Source organism: Neltuma alba, unplaced genomic scaffold (assembly GCF_004799145.2).
Source record: "Neltuma alba isolate B1F8T4 unplaced genomic scaffold, ASM479914v2 tig00001633_pilon, whole genome shotgun sequence".
NCBI lineage: Eukaryota > Viridiplantae > Streptophyta > Magnoliopsida > Fabales > Fabaceae > Neltuma > Neltuma alba.
This window is the reverse complement of record NW_021632543.1, coordinates 779,228-802,880: the sequence shown is the minus strand read 5'-3', so window position 1 is coordinate 802,880 and position 23,653 is coordinate 779,228. Positions and strand designations below refer to the sequence as shown.

The window sequence follows — 23,653 nt, the reverse complement described above, 5'->3', positions numbered from 1 at the left end:
AGAAATACTAATGATAGGGGAATGCCTGAAGAAATCCTCAAAAGAGGTTGATGAACTTCCACTAGAAAAAGGAAGTAGAATAGCAATTGCATGATGACGAGACGAGTCTGATTTAACGGCTCTTTATTATATGGCCCCCAATAAAACGGCTGAGAATGTAGTAGGCCCAACAAAAGTAGGAGTCTATACCCTAATAGAGAAGCAGAGTGACAATTTAAATCTCGAGCAATCAATGTAACCTCAAAAGAGGCAAGATGACAGGACAGAATGTTTAAGGTTGGTTAAATCCCTGAATAGCGGTGGAAATTTCTAAGGGATAGTGGACCAAGAAGTTTAGTGATTGGATGATGTTGAATGAAGAATTGATGATGAGTTAGATGCCTGAATAGACATGACACAGTAAGGTGATTAAATCACTGCTCTGTAATGTGATTAGCATGTGATAATTGACCATAGGAATGATTGGTCAGAAGGTAGAGAAGTTAGAAAAGTTATGTCAGGAAAGATCCCTCTTGAGGATGGAGTTGGATAGAGATAGATGAGAATGTGATAGTTAAAGGTTGTACCAGAAACTAAATTGTAATGAAAGATGAGGAAATTCTTAATGATACCTAAAACCTGATAATGCCAAAATACATGATAATGTTAGGGATTGTATTGCTCTTTTGTGTCCCTAAAATGGTTAAGAATGTGCAACCATAACACCTAGACCAAGGTAGAATCCAAAGAAACGAAATCCCCACTAAGAGGCACCAGTGCCTATGGGGTTAGAAAATTTTAGTAGAGAGGCTCCCTTTGATAGGGATACGTAATCAAGGAGTGCATCTTGGTAGAGATTGAATACAAGGAAAGTCTTGGCCATGAAGTATCTCTCTGAAAGTAGATGTGATCCTTTGTCACAGAAATTATATTGCTTTTGTGAGAGTAAGCCATTCTCTACAGGAATTACAGTGAATAGCCCGAATGGAGTTGATAGTGATGTACCTTCCATCGGTAATTTTGGAAATGGGGACTACTAATTGTACTAGTATGAGCAATATGTTTGCCCATGAGGGAAAATTCTCTAATGAGGATAGTGGGATACAGTTGAGCCACGGCGTGGAGTAGATCTTATCCTGAGGAGAGTGAAAGCACTCAAAAGTAATGGAAAGGTATTATGACGCAGATACATGAGACTCCTCAAACTTAACAGGGTACTATAGTATGGGAATGGGTAATGAGAACATAATGATATAAGTCCTCTCTTGAGACTATTTCGGATTGATAAGAAGCAGCAAGGACTACAGAGTCCTAAGGCAAGGTAGACCGGCATTGACATAATGATAAGCTAATAACTCGACAAATGAGCTAGTGCTTGAAAATTCAAGAGGCACCATGAAAGGAAAGTGACCTAAAGTAACCAAACTCAAAGGTTAAAGAAATATGAAAAGACTAAGAATTCCAAAGTTGACAGGAAGTATTAACTAAGACCTGAGAAGGCAATACTAGCGTTTGTGACCAGTCTTAGGAAATAATCGGTCAAGTTACCCACAAAGTAGAGGCGACTTATTTTATTACTCAATCCCGTGGTCTGAGATCTTTTACAGATCTTAACATGACAAATTGATGACAATGATATTCCAGGGTCACAATAGATCTTGAAGAGGCTTACACTAGAGCATAGTAGCTCCTAAGGTCACAGTAAACTAAGCTTAAAGGAAAGATGCTAAGCTGAGAGGATGATGCCTCTCAAGGTATGAGAATGGGATGACATGCTAAGCCGAAAGGGTGATGCCTCTCGAGACATGGGAATAAGATGACATGTCAAGCCATAAGGGTGATTCATAATGGAATGACCAGGGATGAGTTTAAGATATAGAAGCCCCCTCTAGTGGTTAACTAGTATAGAGAGAGCACCCTTGGCTTTTTCACAGATACTATTGTTGTCGATCAGGCCAAGAGCTGTAAGTCCTAAACAATGTGTATTCAGGCAAGCTAATTGTGAAATAAAAGGGTAAAAGAAGGAATATAGACCTTTAAGGTAAAGAGAAGGATGGCTGAATGTGCCAACACATCTATTGAAGGCAGACATTGCCCGAGATAATAGTCACCATTCCACCATATAAGGCTTAGTGTGAAGCCTTATATGGCAGGAAGTGTCGATCACCACTGTGGTGGACCAAACTAAATATAAGAAGAGTTTATAGTCCAAAGAGGATAGATCAAGTTTGAGGATAAATGAAGATAATTGACAAGGATTGTCAATCGTATAAAGTAGACAAAAAAGCTATGTGAACATCAGAAGAAAGCCGTTAGAGGTTGTGGTTAGAGATACTAACCACAGGAATGGGTCAAACCCCAAAGGTGAAATAACTAACACTGAAGACCCTTCCAAATTTTTGTTAAAAGTTAAGCTGGTAGCTTATAAATTGGCCCTATCCCTTAATCTTGATAGATACATGGCATCTTCCATGTTTCTTAACTGAAGAAGCACCAACCAGATCTATCACACCTCCTTTATTACCTTATTATTTGACAATTAGAATCTTTTAAGATCATTATATAGGCCTTAGGTATGAGAAAACCTTCAAAAATTTGAAATTTTTCCAATTTTTAGTCCAGGCCATGACTTGTTACTTCCAGGTCATGACTTGAAGTCACAAAGGCCACCTTTGCTTCCAGGTCACGACCTCAACTTACCAGGTTGCGACCTGGGGTCATAGAGAGCCTCAAGCACTATTCACCATTCACTGAAATCTTTATCAACTTTAAAAATTCATAACTAAATGCAAAAAAATTGAAACAAGGTGGTTCTAAATTTTATGGAAAGCTCTTGACATGCTCTTTAAATAAAAGACATCATTGGTATTTAGATCTCATGTATTAATCCCAGATTTCATTCGAAGTAGTGGTACTATTCATTTGGTCATTTTCTAATTTTTTAGAATTTATGCCCAACTTTAGAAGGACATAACTTTCTATAAAAAACTCCAAATTTAGTGAGTTACCACTTGTTTTAAAGCTAAAGATGAGATCTATAAGCATGCCAAGTTTCAGCTCAAGAATCATCCAATGCATGGAATTTCATCAGTCAAACTTGACCTTTGAAAGTCAACTTTTATCCCTATTCCATGCCATTCTTGCCTTTTCTTTTTCTTTTCCTTTCATCTAGCTTTTCCCATAATTCTTACCAATTGTTCAGGTGTAAGGTATCCTTGTCATTGATACATATCTCAATATAATCCATACATATACATAATAATACATAACATTACATAACAATGTTAGACATGTAAAGTTGGTAAGTAGTTTCCATATACTTCTATAACATAATTCTTTCCATCGCCATAGCATCTCCTTGTTCTTGAGCATATCCTTTAAGGTTCCTATTGACGGTTTACACATTGAGGGGAATGAGATTTCATAGAAATCCTAGTAGCAGGAATTATAATAATAATATTAAGCATGCAAGGTATATTACATATAGATTCATGGATATTCTATGCTATGCAAAAGCATGACATTCACTATAAACCATATTGCTAAAGCACGTTGCCAACACATACAATGTAATCAACCAATGTATCAATTCATCAGTTAATCTCAAACATAACAGTAATTATTCCATGTTATGTTTGAGATTAATTGATGAATTGATACATTGGTTGATTGCATTATATGCCTTGGCAACCAATGTATCAATACATCAATTATCCATGAATCTATATGTAACATACCTTGTATAGCATAGAATATCCATGAATCAATTAATCTCATATTATGCAACAACCAAACAAGTTAACATTATAAACTGTAAATTCCATGCTACCTCTTTTTAGTCCAAGAGTTTCTGCCTCTTTGGCTCCCCTGGTTCCTCCTTGTTCCTTTACATAATGCCTATCAATTCAAGTGTAATTTCAAGCCATATTAACTACTATTTAACTTGAATACAACAGTTAACCTTAAACTTTCTTAACTCCCTTTTTCTTTGATTTTTAACATAATTATTCCCTCATTAATTTCAATAATCTCTTGGCTCATTCTTACACAATTTTTCATGTAGAATTCAAATATCCAATTAGATTTTACAAAATCACACTCCTTTCCTTTCATCTTATATAGGCCGAATAGGGGTAGTGTATGTTCTAAAAATTTCATTTTTGATTCCAATGATTTCAAACACTTTACCTTAGTGTTTCCCTGCACAAAAACACCTTTTGAACTCATTGGATGCATCAAAATAGATTCCTACCCCAAGAACAAGTGATGGCCGAATTGAACCTCTTAAAACCCTATCTTGGTTTTCTTCCAAAGTTCAATCCAAACATCAATTAAACATGTAATTCTAAGCCTTAATTCATGGTTTATATCCTTCCCTAATCATTCTTCATGTCAACTAAAGTTGAACAGCATTTTACCCTTGGAAGACAACTTGAATTTCCAACCAAAACAAGCTTTAAACTCAACCAAAACAAAGCTCAAACTTACCTCAATTAATCCTTGATCAAAGCTTGACACTTCCTCCTGAAATGGCATGGTTATAGGCTCTCTTCTCAGGTTAAGAATTTAGTTTGGCAGCACCTCCCCTTGTGGTTCTCTATTTTGTCAAAAATGTTCAAATGGAGGGGGTATTTATAGAGCACAAAATCTGACTTCCTCCCCTCACTTGTGGATGAAATTTGGCCAGCAAAAACAGCCATGTGGCTGCCATCAAGCCCTCCAATTTTCAAATCATGACAAGTGTCCAGTCTACAAAACATTCCTATTGATATTTTGACTGAAATTGGGCTTAAATCCATTTAATTGTTAGGCCACTATTTGCACGAATTTTTGGGCTTTTCTTAGCCCAAAATGAAGCCCAATCATTTTTTTAGGCCTCCAAAATTCCATTTCTTTACATGAAAAGTCCTTTTTTCATATACGGATATGATCTAGAAATTTTTAGAATTTTTTTTCCAACTCTAAGTATTTATTTTGAATTTTCTCCGAATAGGCCTTTATCGGTAAAATTCTAGGAAATTAAATATCTAAAATTAATTCCTATACTTATAAGGCCTGAAATCAATTTTATAAATTTCCATCAATATTTAAACAATTAATCCACATTTTTTTGGGGAATTATTAAAGCCTCCAACTATTTAAAATAATTATTTTTCTCCTATTTTTCACTGTTTTCTTGAAAAACCACCGTGTTCGGAAAACTCCCTAATAATCCATTTTCATACTATTTTCACCTTTAGGGTCTCCATTGAGGTTCCAAAACCTCTAATTCACCTTTTTTTTTATACCATTTTTAGAAATTTTCTAGAATCTTTCTCACTTGGTCCCATTTTGCCTTTTCTCGACTGATAAATTTGAAAATGTTGGTCCAGACCCTTTTTGGGTATCACACCATGGCTAGTTTTCTTAGCAATCTTCTTTCCCTATTGGCCCTTAACCGAATTTTTCATCACTTCTATCAATGCTAAATTCAGCAGGATGTGACAAAACAAGATATCGCGCTGCAAGATAATTTGACATTCGAGGTTAAGCCAATAAAGATTGTAGATCAACAGATTGAGCAGCTGCAAAACAAGACCATTCTAATGGTCAAGGTGATCTAGGAGAGCTCAACACAAGAAGAAGCAACGTGGAAAAAGGAAGACGATATGCAGAACAGTCACTTGAAGCTTTTCATCTAGGGTATATGTAAATTTTGAGGATAAAATTTATTTAAAGGGGAAGGAAATGTCACATTCTGGAAAAATTAACCTTAAGAATGGATATGAAATATCAAGTTAAGGGCTAATACAGAAGGTAGACTGGCTGACAAAGCCAGACATGACATAAAATCAAGATAGCGTCCAGACTGATATTTTTGAAATTATTGATCCAGGAAAGACAAAATGGAAAAATTTGAAACAAATTCCAGAAAATTTCTAGAAAATGGTAAAAAGGTAAATTAGAGGTTTTGAAATCTCAATAGAGGCCCTAAAAGTGAAATGGTATGAAAATAGTTATTTATAGGATTTCTGGAAAACAGAGGTTTTTAAGAAAAATAGTAAAAAGTGAGTAAAAATAATTATTATAATTATATAGAGGTCTCAATAATTATGAAAAAAAATGAAATAATTATCTAAATATTTATTAGAATTTATAAAATTGGTTTCAGGCCCTGGAAGTACAGAAAATTATTTTAGAGAATTTATTTCCAAAAGTCTTACTAATAAAGCCCTATTCGGGAAAAATTCAAAATAAATAGTTAAAGGTGGAAACAAATTTTAGAATTTTTCAGAATGCATTATTTTATTAAAATAGAATTTTTTATGAAGAAAAATGCAATTTTGGAGGCCTAAAAAAATTATGAAAAGTTACAAGTGAATAGTAACTGATAAGCTTCATTATTGTTTGGAATTGACATCTAAATTATGGGCCACATTTTTGGGCTATTCAAGATCAAAATTGGACCCCACATTGAGCTAAGAAAGGCCCAAAAATTTCATCCAAACCTAGCCCAATAATTAAGATGGATTTAAGCCCCATTTTCACATAATCAATGAAATATTCTCGGAATATGGACACATGGCCTGATCTGAAAATTGAAAGTTTGATGGCAGCCAAGTGACCTCCTAAATGGCAGAAAAAGCACACCTAAATGGGGTAAAAAGGTCAGATTTCTTGCTCTATAAATACCCCCTAATTAAACTAAAATAGCCAAAAAATTGAAAAAAGATGGGAGGTGCTGCCAAACTGATTTTTTGAGCTTAGAAGGGAGTCTTAATTAGTGTATTTGAAGGAGTAATTACCAACCTTTGGTCAAGGATTCATCAAGGTTTGTTTGTGCTTTGTTTGGGTTAAGATTCAAGCTTGTTTTGGTTAAAATTTCATGACATAATCTTAAGGTTCTATGCTGTCCATTTTCAGCTGAATTGAATATGTGTTAAGGAAGGATAGAAGCCTTGAATATAAGCTTGAATGCACATATTTAAGTGGTGTTTGGATTGAATTTTGGAAAAAATCAAAGTTAGGGTCCTAGGGCATATATTTCGGCCACTATGGTTTCTTAGGGTAGGAATTTGTTTTGCTGTAATTTGATGATTTCAATAAGTTTAAAATGTGTTTTTTTGTAGGGAAACACTAAGAGAAAGTGTTTAATATCATTGAAATCAAAAATAAAATTTTTGCAAAACATACTACCCCTATTCAGCCATAGTGAATTGAAAGGGGAGGAGTGTGATTTTGTAAAATCAGATTTGATATTTGGATTCTACATTAAAAATTATGTAGAAATGAGCTAAGATATTGATGGAATCAAAGGAGGAATAATTACGTCAAAAATCAAAGAAAAATAGGTTTGATTAAGCTTAATGTCAAGCAATTGTGTTTATGCTTAAATTATTGATAATTTGGAATGTGTTTATGCATGAATTAATAGACATTGTGTAAGAGAACAAGAAGGAACCCAAAGGAATTGAAGAGGCCGAAATTCTTAGACTAAAAAGAGGTAGCATGGAATTCACAATTTAGAATGTTAACTTGCTTGGTTGTTACATAATATGATTACATGAATAATTGCTATGTTATGTTTGAGATTATTTGATGAAAATGATATGTGAGTTAATTACATTGTATGCCTTGGCAACATGTATTAACATGTTATTTATTGGTGAGTTGTGATGATATCTGTATGGCATAGAATGTTCATGAATATATATAATCTACCTTGCACGTTTGACATTATAATTATAACTCCTACTACTTAGATTTTTATGAAACCTCATTCCTTTATATTCAAATATTCACTAACTAGGAGTTGGATTAAGCAAGGACAAAGGAAAGAGATTCACTTGGAGGATGATGGAGTTTAATATTTCTTGAAAGTATGTTTTGTAATCATTGTACATTGTTATGTATTATTAGGAATTATGTTGGAACTTTGTATTCATTATTGATGATACCTTACACGTAAGCACTCGATTAAGGAAACATATTTAAGTATGTGAAGTGTGATTGGAAAGATCATTGAAGGAAAAGAAAAGAAAAACCCAGAATAGCGTGAAAAAAAGGATAAAAGTTGACTTTTTAGGGGTCAAGTTTGACCAACATGATTTTGAGCAATTAGATGAATCTGGATCTGAAACTTGGCATGCTTATAGATCATATTTTAGCTTTAAAACAAGTGGTCATTCATTAAATTTAGAATTTTGTACAGAAAGTTATGCCCTTCCAAAAATAGACATAAATCCTGAAAATTTGAAGAATGACCAAATAAACAGTACCACTTGGAACGAAATCTGGGATTAATGTATGAGTTCTGGATACCAATAATTATTTTTCTTTTAAAGAGAATGTCAAGAGATTTCTATATAACTCAGAACCATCTTATTTCAATTTTTTTAGAATTAGTTATGAATTTTCAACTTTCGCCTTTGTAAGGATTATAATGAATAGTAACTCGAATTTAAGAAAATCTAAAGTTTGAATTTTTCCAACCCAAGGACATGATAAGTGATTCTAAATAGTTCCAATTGATATAAAATAAGATATAAAAGTAAGGTGTGACAATATTCAGCTAAAAGTTTGAAAACTTCTACCTTAACCTTCCATAAATTTTATCCTCAAGCAAACTTCATGTTCAACTCCCCAATTTTGAACCATTGTTCTCAGCTCTTGATTTTAGCATCACAACTAGATAACTCAATCAATCATTTAAAATTACTATATAACATCAATTAGTGAATTCCGTATTTTTACTAATCCACAAAAATTACATCCCAATTACCGTTTTAGCATCCTTAAATTTGTTTAATCATCTACAACACCAAATTCTATTTAATTTCACTCCCCAACTACACCATCCTCTCGAATCCCTTAACCTCTCATTCAACTAACGAGTTCCATTTTCTAACCAACAGCAACCTTGCATATCCTACGTCATTTGAACGTCATACATGACTCTTAGCCTATAAAAATTTCCAAACCTCTACACATTAAATCTGTAATTTCCCAGATTTAAACATACCTTTCAAAGATTCAAGATTCCCACTACAAAAAAACAGACTTTAGGCGACGACTTTCGGCGGCGACAAAAAAAGTCGCCGCTGAAACTAAGACTTTCAGCGGCGACTTTTTTAGTCACCGCTGAAAGTTCGCCTTTGAAACCAAGACTTTCAGCGGCGATTCAGCGGCGACAAAAGTGTCGCCGCTGAAAGTGGACCTTCAGCGGTGACAAAAAAAGTCACCGCTGAAAGTATAATATAATAATATATATTTTATTTTACAATATTAATAAACAAATTCAATCTGGCTCAACGGCAAGAAGGTTGGACACGAAAGGAGGCGGTCACGAGTTCGAACCTGGAAGAAGACACATTTAAGGTGAAAATATTTGGACGATGACGTGGCGAGGAGGAGTGATGTGGCAATGACGTGGAGGTGGCTAGTGATGATGTGGCGGTCGGCGGTGATGATGTGGCCGCCGACGGTGATGACGTGGAGGTCGACAGTGATGACGTGGCTGCCGACGATGATGACGTGGTGGCCGGAGACGATGACGTGGCATTGGTAAAGCCAATTCTTCTTAGGCATTACTTTCAGCGGCGACAAAAATGTCACCACCGAAACTTCTAAAAGTCACCGCCGAAACTTCTAAAAGTCGCCGCTGAAAGTATCTTTTAGCAGCGACCTTTTTAGTCGCCACTGAAAGTTTTTAGCCACGACTACTATGGCAACGACTTTTCAGCGGTAACTTGTCGTCGCAAAAAACTTTCGGCGGCGACTTTTGTACTTTCAGCGGCGACTTTTGTCGCCGCTAAAAGTCAATTTTTTTGTAGTGTCCATATGCAATCACTTAAATCAAATACTACAAACTTGATTATTGCTTTTCACTTCCAATCTGATTTTTGGCTTACGAACTCACCCCTCACGGCACACACAAACATAATTATATGTGCATGTATATCTTTCTAGTTTAGTTTTAGATTCAAGTCCAAACACATAAACTATCAATTATGCGCGCGCGCGTGTGCGCATATATATATGCTCTTAATTTTCTCTCCTTAAACCAGAACACGAAGTACTTCCACTCCATGGCGACCTGTCGGAAACGACGTAACAGAATAGAGGCTTTGCAATTAGACTCCGGTGAATGGTCCTATGACTCAGTTGAGATTATTAACCTGGGAAGGAACTTCTTTGAAAATTTATACACAGAGGAGGACTCGGAGACCCATCACATTGAATTCTGTCATAGTTTCCCATCCCTTGACAGTGTTTGCTTGGAGGCTATTGGTCATCCGGTTGATAGCCAGGAAATTAAAAATGCTTTGTTCGATATGGCCCCCTAAAGGCAACCGATCCTGATAGTTTAAATCCCCTCTTTTATCAGAGCCAATAGGGTACTGTTGGAGAAGCTGTTATTGATCAAGTGAAGCTGGTGTTCCAAGACCCATCCTGTGTTAGACTCATAAATGGCACCCAAATTGTTCTTATTTCGAAAATGGACCACCCCCAAACCATTAGAGACTTCCGTCTTATTAGCCTGTGCAATGTGATATACAAGGTTATTACTAAAGTGATTTCCAATAGACTCAGAAGATTCATGCCGCAAGTAATTGCCCCCAATCAGTGTAGTTTTGTTCAAGGTAGGCAAAGTGTTGATAATATTATTCTCACCCAAGAGATTATTCACTCCATGCACACATTGAAGAACAAACGCGGCTTCATGGTAGTTAAGATAGACCTCGAAAAAGCCTATGATCGGATTTGGTGGGACTTCATCTTTGATTGTCTGAGTGAATTGAACATACCCACATATCTCTGCAAGGTTATCGAAGCTTGCGTCTCCTCTCCGTCCATGCAACTCACGTGGAATGGTACAAGAGCCAATGCTTTTTACCCGTCTAGAGGCGTTCGCAGGGGGGATCCGTTGTCGCCATATCTATTTGTAATTATGATCGAAATGTTTAGGTCATCTAATTCAGGGGGCGGTTGATAGTGGGGAGTGGCGTCCTTTCCAACTTAATAAGCATGGCACAGCTATCTCTCATCTATTTTTTGCTGATGACCTTATTCTTTTCTCAGAGGCAAATATGGAGCAAGCAGGCATCATGAAAGCCACCCTAGATGACTTCTGTGCTTTATTAGGCCAAAGAGTCAACGCAAGCAAGACACGTGTATTCTTCTCACCTTGCATAAACCATACAAGGGTGACGGAGATTAGTGATTTTCTGGGTTTTACTCCTACTATTGACCTAGGAAAGTATCTTGGTAGGCCAATTATTCATAAACGAGTGACTAAATCCACTTATAATGGGATTCTAGAGAAAATGCATTCTCAGCTATCCACTTGGAAGGTGAACACACTCTCCTTCACGGCAAGGTCCACTTTGGTGTCTTCAGTTGCTACTGCTATGCCATCTTATGCCATGCAAACTACTCGTCTGCCCAAAGGTACTTGTGATAGGATTGATAAGAAATGCCGAGACTTTCTTTGGGGTAGCACCACATCGGCTCAAAAGGTCTACCTTCTTGCTTGGGATAATGTTTGTAAAAGCAAATCAGATGGGGGTCTGGGTCTCCGTCAGGCTAGATTTCAGAATAAAGCATTTATGATGTAGCTTGGGTGGTCCTTGATCAAACGAACAGACCTGCTATGGGTCAAATTCTTGCGTGAAAAATATAAGTGTGGTTCTGACACTATCCCCAAGGTTGAACGACGAAAAACGACATCAAGAACTTGGTCGGGGATCTGCTCTAGTTAGGAGGAAGTTAGGGATGGCGTGGCATGGAGGATTAGAGATGGACGCATGGTCTCCTTTTGGAAAGACGCATGGGTCCCCCATCTGGACAAGTTGGAGAGGTTATCTTGCGTTGAACTGCCCCATGAGGTTCTTAACTGGCCAGTAGCTGAGTGCATGACGGCTTCAGGCGCCTGGGACTGGTCTAAATTTAGTCATCTTCTACTGCACTATGTGATGGACGCTATCACCAGAGTACAGGTGAACCGGCACGGTAGGGTTGACGTTCCTGTGTGGCGCTGGGCTTCAAATGGAACTTTCACAGTAAAGTCGGCCTATAACCAAGTAAGTGGTCAGCACACTTCGGGCCATGGCAGGTTCTGGACTCAGCTTTGGAAGCTTAAAGTTCCTCATAGATATCGTATGTTTCTTTGGTTATGTGCACACGACAGAATTCTTACCAATGGTGCTAGAGTGAGAGACGGCCTGCATGACATCGGTCTATGTGATATCTGCGGTAAGGACCAGGAGACTGTCGTGCATTTGCTTCGGGACTGCCACAACCTGAAGCCGCTGTGGCGTGTTGTATTCCCAAGACACTTGTGGACTAACTTCTTCCTCCCTAGCTCCCCCTTGGAATGGATTCGTGGGAACATTAAAACCACAGAGAAGGTTGAGAACCTTGATTGGAGTTGGTGGTTCGTTGTGATCTACAGGAATATCTAGCGTGCCTGAAATGAGCAGGTGTTTTATGGAAAGATCCTCTGTCAAGAAGAACTCACTGCTCGGTCGCGAGCTTGCCTTGCATGAGGTCAGCTGGACTTGCTGATGAATCAGGGCCCCACTAGATACAAGCTTCGTTGGTTGCCCCCACCTGAAGGCTTTGTCAAGTTTAACACTGATGGTTCCTTTAACCCTGTGACTGGAATGTGCACAAGGGGGGTATTGCTCGCAACCACTCTGGTGAATTCGTATGAGGATTTATGTTCAAAACGGTCACCGGCTCAGCCTACACAGCTGAAGCTTAGGGCGTCCTATAGGCTCTAAAATTGGCCTAGGAGTAGGGACTGACTAATACTGTTGTCGAGACTGACTGCTACGAAGTTGTCCGTGATATCACAATGGAAATTTCTCCTGAACAACCAGACATTTCACTGCTCTTGGAGATTCAATCTATACTGAAGAGATCTTGGAATGTTAATCTGGTACATTGTTGTTGTGAAGCAAATACTGTCGCGGATTGTATTGCTAGTGAAGCGCACCACCTGCTAACAGATCTGGTGATTTTGTCTGAGCCTCCAGAGTCTATCCTGGATCTGTTACGTAAAGATGTCTCGCAAGATATGAGTGCGGCTTTGAGGGGTTAATGCACGGGGTCTTCCTTTTTGTTCAAAAAAAATTGATAAACTTTTTTAAATTTATCCTTATTAAAAATTTGAAAAATTAAAAAGTAATTTTGCATTTTTGTAATCAATCAAGAAATTAAAATTTTTTATTCATACAGTTTGATTTGGATATATGAATTTTTGAAAAAAGTTATGTATAACAAGAAGTTATGGATGGGAAACAATAGAGGTACAGTTATTTTAAGAAAAAAAGTAATTTTTTTTTTAGCCATTGCCACCTTTAGACATCTCCTTAGACTCTATTCTAGCATTTATCAAATATGAGTCACTGATTTGGGTTTTCTAAATTTTCAGGGTGTTGTTTTGAAATCTTTCCTAGTGTTTAGCAAGAGTAATTATTTATGTTTTGTAGGGATAAAGTGCTTATACATGATGGACATATCTATGGATGAACACTTAATACCTAGAAGGATTTTTTTTTTTGCTCTTATATTCTTTAAATGTTTTATTTCGCAATATTTCTGTCTTGAACTGTTATCCATAATCAAATTTAACTATTAAAAATACTAGTCAAATTGCATAATTTAACAGTTAAGTTTAAGTAGATAATAGCATGTTGACGTCTATGCTTTCTCCTCCGTACACATGCATTTCTTTTTCTTCTTTTTTTCATTAACAAAATATTACGTTTGTTAACTAATTGATAAAGTTTATTATAACTAAATACTAAAAAAGGATAACTTAGTTTGGTGAGCTAAATCTTTAAAATAATGAATGGGTTGTAGTAGGCTGAGAATGTAGTAGGCCCAACAGAAGCAGGAGTCTATACCATAATAGAGAAGCAGAGTGACAATTTAAACCTCGAGTAATCGATGTAATCTCAAAAGAGGCAAGGTGAGAAGACGGAATGTTTAAGGTTTGTTAAATCCTTGAATAGTGGAAATTTCTAAGGGATAGAAGACCAAGAGGTTTAGTGATTGGATGATGTTGAATGAAGAACTAATGATGAATTAGATGCCTAACTAGACACGACACAGCAAAGTGATTAAATCATTGCTATGTAATACGATTAGCACATGATAATCAATGCCTGGCCATAGGAATGATTGGTCAGAAGGTAGGGAAGCTAGAAAAGTTATGTTAGGCAAGATCCTTCTTGAGGATGGCGTTGGATAGAAACAGATGAGAATGTGATAGTTAAAGGTTGCACAGAGAACTGAATTGTAATGAAAGATGAGGAAATTCTTAATGATACCTAAAACCTGATAATGCTAAAATACTTGATAATGTTAGAGATTATATTGCTCTTTTGTGTCCCTAAGATGGTTAAGAACGTGCAACCACAACACTCAGGCCAGGGTGGAATCCAAAGAAACGAAATCCCCACTAAGAGGCACCACTGCCTATGGGATTAGATAATTTTAGTGGAGATGTTCCCTTTGATAGGGATATGTAATCAAGGAGTGTACCCAACCAGAGATTGAATACAGGGAAAGTCTTGGCCACAAAGTATCTCTCTAAAGGTGGATGTGATCCTTCGTCACAAAAATTATATTGGTTTTGTGAGAGTAAGCCATTCTCGGCAAGAATTACAGTAAATAGCTTTAAGGGAGTTGATAGTGATGTATCCTCCATTGGTAATTTTGGAAATAGGGACTACCAATTGTGCTAGTATTAGCAATATGTTCACCCAATAAGGCAAATCCTCTAATGAGCATAGTGGGATGCAGCTAAGCCAGGGTGCGAAATTGAAGATGCCATGATTCTTGGACTAAAAAGAGATAGTAGCATGGAATTCATAATTTATAATGTTAAATTACTTGGTTGTTACATAATATGATTGCATGAATAATTGCTATGTTATATTTGAGTTTTTTTTTTTATGAAAATGATATGTTAGTTAATTACATTGTATGCCTTGGCAACATGTATTAACATGTTATTTATTGGTGAATTGTGATGATATTTGTATGGCATAAAATGTTCATGAATATATACAATCTACTTTGCATGTTTGACATTATCATTGTAACTCCTGCTACTGAGATTCCTATGAAATCTCATTCCTCTATATTCAAATATTCACCAACTAGGAGTTGGATCAAGCAAGGAGAAAGGAAAGGGATTCACTTAGAGGATGATGGGGTTTAATGTTTCTTGAAAGTATGTTTTGTAATCATTATACATTGTTATGTATTATTGGGAATTATGTTGGAACTTTGTATTCATTATTGATGATACCTTACACGTAAGCACTCGATTAAGGAAACTTATTTAAGTATGTGAAGTGTGATTGGAAAGATCATTGAAGGAAAAGAAAAGAAAAACCAAGAATAGCGTGAAAAAAAAGGATAAAAGTTGACTTTTTAGGGGTCAAGTTTGACCAACATGATTTTGAGCAATTAGATGAATCTGGATCTGAAACTTAGCATGCTTATAGATCATATTTTAGCTTTAAAACAAGTGGTCATTCATTAAATTTGGAATTTTATACAGAAAGTTATGCCCTTCCAAAGTTGGACATAAATCCTGAAAATTTGAAGAATGACCAAATAAACAGTACCACTTGGAATGAAATCTGGGATTAATGTATGAGTTCTGGATACCAATAATTATTTTTCCTTTAAAGAGAATGTCAAGAGATTTCTATAGAACTCAAAACCATCTTATTTTAATTTTTTTAGAATTAGTTATGAATTTTCAACTTTCGCCTTTGTAAGGATTATAATGAATAGTAACTTGAATTTAAAAAAATCTGAAGTTTGAATTTTTTCAACCCAAGGACATGATAAGTGATTCTAAATAGTTCCAATTGATATAAAATGATGTATAAAAGTAAGGTGTGACAACATTCAGCTAAAAGTTTGAAAACTTCTCCCTTAACCTTCCATAAATTTTATCCTCAAGTAAACTTCATGTTCAACTCTCCAATTTTAAACCATTGTTCTCAGCTCTTGATTTTAGCATCACAACTAGATAACTCAATCAATCATTTAAAATTACTATATAACATCAATTAGTGAATTCCCTATTTTCACTAATCCACAAAAATTACATCCCAATTACCGTTTTAGCATCCTTAAATTTGTTTAATCATCTACAACACCAAATTCTATTTAATTTCACTCCCCAACTACACCATCCTCTTGAATCCCTTAACCTCTCATTCAACTAACGAGTTCCATTTTCTAACCAACAGCAACCTGTGCTTGCATATCCTACGTCATTTGAACGTCATACATGCCTCTTAGCCTCTAAAAATTTCCAAACCTCTACACATTAAATCTGTAATTTCCCAGATTTAAACATACCTTTCAAAGATTCAAAATTCCATATGCAATCACTTAAATCAAATACTACAAACTTGATTATTGCTTTTCACTTCCAATCTGATTTTTGGCTTATGAACTCACCCCTCACGGCACACACAAGCATAATTATATGTGCATGTATATCTTTCTAGTTTAGTTTCAGATTCAAGTCCAAACACATAAACTATCAATTATGCGCGCGCGTGCGTGTGCATATATCTATGCTCTTAATTTTCTCTCCTTAAACCAGAACCAACAGCATGCATCCAAAGAAATTAAACCTAGATCATCAAAATCAAACAACAAAATCTTCCCCTGTTTCAGCCTTGAAGAACCAGAGCAAAAATCAACATATGCAACCAGAAATTTTCAGCTGCATCCCCTCCTTCAAGATTCAGACAATCCGACACCAATCTCTGAAACTTTTAACCAAGTTTCGACAGTGAATATCTCTAAACAATTAAGCAACATGCAACAAAAGATTTCAGTAACCCAAAACCATAAAAGTCGAAACATGAAGCCCCTGTTTCAGTGTCACAAACCAGTCGGTCCTCAACATGCAGAAATCATTAACAGCATGCAACATCACAACTCACCCGAACATGCATCCATCAACCATCACCTACACTTAATTCATTAAGCTACCCATTTTCCTCCATAACTAAAGGCTTTTACATAACTTCAACTCTTCGATAGCATGTGGAATAGAAGAAAGAAGGGTATGAGAGTGATATTTCCACCTATCTTGGTCTGAAACAATGATTGCACGCACCAAAACCCTTCTTCGATCACCTTCTCCGCTGTTGCTCTTCTCTGGTTCTCAAACTCTCTTTCTCTCGACTTTCACCGTAATTGCAGGTGAAGAATGAAGAGGGGAAATGGGTTCTGATGGGTTATTTTACGAAGGGACACGGGGGGCATGAGTAGGAGTAAGGGAAATGACCATTATGCCCTTTATTGCTTTCCTTTCTTCCATTTCCACCATTTCTACTATTTTTCGGAAATATAAAATATACCTAGAAATTATTCCACAATTTGTATGGATTTTCCCTGTCCGTTAGCTTCTTTGACCCATAAAATAGTTTCTCTAAAAGTTTTGGGTCGCAAGTAACTATTTTTCTTGAATTTTCCAGAAAAAAGCCATTAACTCCAAAAATTAATCCTTAACCCATTTTAAAGATTTTATCCCTTAATTTGTATCTTTACCTCATAAAATAATTATCCTGAATTTTTCACCTCAAATATAAATTCCTAGCTATTTTTTTTCTTGAATTTTCTAGAAAGATATATCATTTTTGCACTGACAAATAACCTTAAAATTATTTAAGTCATTTTTGGGAGCATAAACTTTTTCATAAAATTTTTAAGCCTTCAAAATTAATATTCCATAATTGCCTCCTTTTTACCTAGGCTTAAAATAATTTTATGAATTTTCTTTTTAACTTTTCTTGAGTCAGAAAATTAGGGGGTGTTGCAGCTAATCCTCAAATAAAACTATATCTTTGTTTTCTTCAAACCACTGTCACCATTTTCTAATTTATGCACAAGACTGAATGATTCTTTTACCAGGTTGTTTAGAATCTCCTTATATTTTTATTTATCTTCCTTGATAGGGAAAAAAAAGCTCTAAATCATGGTGAATAATATTACCTCTGGTTATTAATATAAGAGCTAGTTTGACTTTCAATTTTATCTTTTTATAAGACCTCAATCTATTTTATCTCTCATTTTGATTTATTTTTTTTAGTATAGTTTTTGTATTAGTTGCACATGTTATCAAATGGTAATTCTAACTAATATACTTGATTAGCGAAGATATTTTAGGAAACACAATATTTATTTATTACTAATAATTAACTTAACTAATTTTCTTTAGCTCTTATATGAAATACCAGAGATAGTAAATTAATATGTGATTGCTAATTTCTTGTGCATGTTGCTGTGATAAAGAGATAGTTTTCACTGCACAGAATTCATTTTGAATTTGAGGATGTCACCGTATCCTTTTTATTTGAGGATTATCTCTATATACTTTCAATCAAAGAAAAAGAAGTTGGTTAATTATCGCGTGTAAAATACCATGATATTTTGAATTTTATGTGCTGTTTTTCATCTTTCATTATTTCCTCGCATTTGTAAATCACATAACCTTATTACTTGAGGATTATCTCTTGTAATACTAAACATGACCATTAGAATAACGTGTTCATTAGTAGACAGGTTTTATTAGGTTCAAACAGTGTAGTTAAGTATATGCACTCTGCGTTTTATTTAGACATGACCCAATAATACTTTAGAGACAGCGAATCAAAACACACACACACACACACACACACACACACATATATATGGCTAAGTTATTCTTCATGGGATCTGACAAAACATATATATTTCTTTAACTAATTAACTGAACTGAAATATTTGGATTAATTCATTTTTAATTTATTTAATCAATGGGTTTTGGTTTGATACTTAAAATTGGTGTTCTTTGATATTTCAGTTAATTCGATTTTCACAAAAAAAAAAAAAAAAAAACCGAATGCTCACCAAACTTCCTCCGTCGTGATATACCAACAAGGCTGCACGTGTATTTGATGGGAATTATCAAATTAAAAAACACACAAGTTTAAAATAATATAGAGGGGAGGAGTGACATGCGGGTCCACATGCACGTTAAAGATTTGTTGAGCTGTCGATGTCAAGGTTTTTTTTTTTTATGAGAATTATCAAATTGAAAAACATAAAATTTTCAGAATTTTCAGGGATTTATTTTATATATTATATATATGAGATATGAGATTATTTTGTTTTACATGTTTCAGACTTTATATTTAAGATTTTGAATTATTTCACCATCGATACAAATGTTTTTTAGAATTAAATATAATCACATCAACGTTTCAAAAATAAAATAAAAATTTGATGAAATTATAAGGACTATTAATGACACCATATTAAGCCTTTAAAACTCAAAAAACAATAAAACAACATTTGGTTAATTCAATAACTAAATATGCAAATCGAATCGGTAACGTCGACCATGAGTTTTACATCCATGCATCCATAAATATCAATAGTCCAATAATTGAAAATGACCCATGGATGTTGCGAACATGCTATCAAAATTTCAGCCTTATCCAATGGTTAATATGTAAACATCGATTTACCAATGAGAGTGCCTTATGAAGATGCAAAAATGATTCCCTCTCTCTTCTTCTCTGCCTTAACGGCTGCTATTCTTCCTCAAATGAGGTCTCTTCCTCATAACCCTAATCTGCCCACTCTCCACTTTAATAAGTGAGACTTAAATGGGTTTCTAATATTGGGCCTATCTTACTATGCGAAAGTAGCCCAAACCTCATGTAATAATCTACCTGTGCTTTTTTAACTCTTTTATTGTATAAAATAATAATGTTTTATGGCTAACAAAAACAAATATTCCAAGTAAAACTTTGAAAGTAATTTTGTATATGCAATATAATTGAGGGGAAACAAGGAAATTTTCATTTACACAATTTGATTTGGACATATGAGTGTTGAAAGTAAGTTATGATAGCTATGAATGAAGGAACACAACAAATAGCGACGATCATTTTAAGACGGAAAAAGTAACAAGTTTTCGACATTGCTTTAGAATTTTCCTTAGTTTCTTCTGACGAGACAGTAATCATTTATTTGTGTTGAGCTATTTTTTAATTTATACACCTACAATATGTTGGGTTTTTTCCCCTAGGAACCAGTGAAGATTCTTTTAAAAATTCATGAAACTTGATTGGAAGTGGACATGTACTACCTCCAGTCCTAATTATAAGAGCCAGTTGATTAATTTGAGGAGATTAAGGAAGTAAGTTGAGTTAGTTATTTGTCATAAATATGTGTTTCTTTTCTAAAATATCCTTGCTAATCAAATGTATTGACTAGAATTCTTATTATTAGAAGGGCTACTTTGGGAAAAAATGTATAAATATGAGAGGCAAAGTGGATTGGGGTCTTATATTTAAGACCAAAATAAAAGTCAAACAGGTTCTTATATTAAGGATCGGAGGTAGTATAACAAAATTAGAAGCAGTTTTATAAGCCCCAAATGTGGATCGTGTAATTGTTGCACTTGGGATATGAACTGTCGGGGTATGGAGTTGCATCATGAAAACACATTTGATTCATTTGAGATTACAATTAGAAGCCGTTTTATAAGGCCGAACCTATTTTGGTGATTATCGTAATGATGAGTACTGTAATACTCATCAAATCCCAAGGTTCAAGTTTAATATGAACAGTCAAGATTTACATTTTTTATTTTTGAAAAAACGTTTTCTTTAATGGGGATATGATTCAAAATAAATGTAATATCTTAACTGTAAGTTTTTCAAAAAATGATTTCTTATTAAAAAGTCATTAGTTGAAAATTTTAAATCTATATACTATTAAAACTGTATTTGAAAAGTGTAGATTTCACCATGACAATCATATCGTAATTTACATTCATTTACATTGGCACTGTGTGGTGGTTCCCGAAAATGGCATTCCACGGATGGAAGGATATATAGTAATTGAATATATATAACACACAGCTAGGTACGTAGCAAATGAATACCATAGAAGCTCAGGAAAAAAGCACACAGAGGATAAGTAATATATAATCACAAGTACTGGATAATTTTATTATTAATAATACAACTCATGCGTACACAGACATAATAAAACAAACCCAATAACACAGTAGCAACAAGCAACAGCAGACACGAAAGGAAATTCACATGCAAATTAAACCACCAGACATAAACAGCAAGCACACGCACAGGGTCGCCGGTGATACTTTATTTAGTAATATATTATAAGAGCATGCAAGCATGCCGGTGTGCGTGCGGATGATGAACCTCAAATCTCAGGTTCATCAGACGCCGCTGGCAGCCCACTCGGATATGCCAGAAATGAGGTTTCCTTCGAGGAGGACAGGATGGGCCCCATGGAAGACGAGCAATGGGACAGTGTTCCAGTCGGTGTTCAACACGCTGTGGCCAGCAAGGAGCTTGCCGGAATAATCTAGTTGTCGGAATATCTGCACTAGTTGTCCTACGTCGTTGACACGACTTGCCGTAGAGTGGGTCTGGTAAATGACATAATCAATAAGATCTTTGACGCTGTTCCACAGTGGCACATAGTAATCCCGATTTAAAGGAGGAGGTACAGTGAGGGAGACCTCAAGGGTGGGTATTTTTCCCTTCAGCCCCTTAAGCACACTCGACATAACAGCCACAAAGTTATCAGCATCAGAGTTATCGATCTGTTTGTAGTAAACGTCGATGCCGTCAATATGGAGGTTTTGGATGAGGCTTGTGAGGGTGGTGACGGCTGTGGGGACGTTATCGGGTCTGAGATTGAAGCTATAACCTCCCATGCTCAAGAAAAACTTGAATTTATTCCCATTGTTGCTTTTGAAACTGCTGATTTCAGTGCCCTTGACATTGAAATTGGGCTGGAACTTTCCACTTCCGTCCATGTCTATGACGAAGGCCAGAACGACTTGGCCTTCCCCACCATTCAGAGGTAGAAATTGGCTGGAAGTGTGGGCGTAAGCACGAAACATGGTATTTCACCGCCAATTTGATTTTGGTGTTGGTACTGATCTGATGTGAGTTGTGCCTCAACTTCTTCATGCCCTGTCCATATATACACACACAGGACCCGCTTACCTTAGCATGTTCACGTCACTGCTCCCTCCGTCATACACGTGCTCTCTGCTTCTTCTGGTCTTTTTTTTTTTTTTTTCCAAAGCAAAATATTATGTTGATTAACTGATTGATAAAGTTTATTAATACTAAGTACTAAAAAAAGGGACAACTTAGTTTGGTAAGCAAAATATTTAAAATAATGAATGGGAAACTGAATTAAAAATAATCAAGATACAGATACAAATAAAAAGCTAGCGACTCATGCGTGGTTCAAATGGATGTGATAATTCAATTACAAGTAACATTATATATATAAACACAATTAGTCCATTTTATTAAAACGTTAACAAGATGAAGTTTGAATTTATCTTAGGAAAAATGACCACAAAATACCATATGAATTTTAAAAAGACAAAGAACATATCCGAATAAAAAATGACAAAAAAGACATCAGGTACCAATCTGGAATTTTGATTTTTGGCCTGAAGATGGAAATGCCCTTATTATTACAAGACACAGTGGGATTTACAACTTTCATAGTGAGAGTTACTACTTCGTCAATGGGTTTTGTAACTTGTTTTGAGGAACTAGGCAACTTTTCTGTAAAAAAACAATATAATCCCACGTTGAATTTTACAAAACACATAGTAGGATTTACAGCTTTTATAGTGAGAATTACTACTTCATTAATGGGTTTTGTAACCTGTTTCGAGAGGCTGGGCAGCTTTGCTATAAAAAGCAATATAATTCCACACCGAATTTTTTTTTACAAAACACATATAGTGGGATTTACAACTTTTATAGTGAGATTTACTATTTCGTCAATAGGTTTTGCAACCTGTTTTGAGGGGCTGAGCAACTTTTTTGTAAAAAAAACAATACAATTTCATGCTGAATTTTACAAAACACATAGTGGAATTTACAATTTTATAGTAAAAGTTACTATTTTGTCAATGGGTTTTGTAATCTATTTTGAGGGGCTGGGCAACTTTTCTGTAAAAAAACATAATAAGGGCATTTTGGTTTTTACGCCAAAAATCAAAATTACAGATTGGTACCTGATGTCTTCTTTGTCATTTTGTTTATCCGGATGCCTTCTTTGTCTTTTTAAAATTCATATGGTATTTTGTGGTCATTTTCCTTTTATTTTAAATCTAACCGGCTGTGGCTATCTCAATATTTCTTATACATTCTTTTTTTTTTAAATCAAGTTTTTTGGGCTCCATAAACTCATTTAATATTTGAATTTTATTTATAAAGCTTTTTATTTAAAATTATCGACAACTGTTTTGGGCGGCACAGGCAAAATATTATGTTTGTTTTACTTAGGAATATAATCATTGAAAGTAATAATATGCTAAATACACCACGTGTTTAACTTTATATTAATTATTTTAAACAAATACAATATAAAACATAGATTTTAAATGAATTAATTACATTAAAATAAATTCTAAAATTGAAGGAGGAAAAAAAAAAAAATTGAGACAGCAAAATGACATGAGACGAGACGTATGCTTAAGGATAACCTCAAAATTGCCTTGGCAAGAAAGGTGCCCAAGTCGCATCCGGTCTGCTTTTCTTGCTTCTTTGTTATTTCTTCCTCAGTTTTATCCTTTATCCGTCTC

The 23,653-nt window shown here is 35.2% G+C and overlaps 2 protein-coding genes across 2 annotated transcripts; one reads left to right on the top strand and one right to left on the bottom strand.

Moving 5' to 3' along the window:
• Positions 1–10,456: 10,456 nt before the first annotated feature.
• LOC114760258 (uncharacterized) lies at positions 10,457–11,576 on the top strand. The gene is made up of 2 exons (XM_028949524.1): positions 10,457–10,832; positions 10,927–11,576. Exons 1-2 carry the CDS (start codon positions 10,457–10,459, stop codon positions 11,574–11,576), a joined length of 1,026 nt encoding a protein of 341 aa, XP_028805357.1.
• A 9,671-nt stretch (positions 11,577–21,247) lies between these two features.
• Positions 21,248–21,940, bottom strand: LOC114760247 (chitinase 1-like). The gene has a single exon (XM_028949516.1). The coding sequence runs from the start codon at positions 21,938–21,940 to the stop codon at positions 21,248–21,250; it is 693 nt and encodes a 230-aa protein (XP_028805349.1).
• Positions 21,941–23,653: the final 1,713 nt, after the last annotated feature.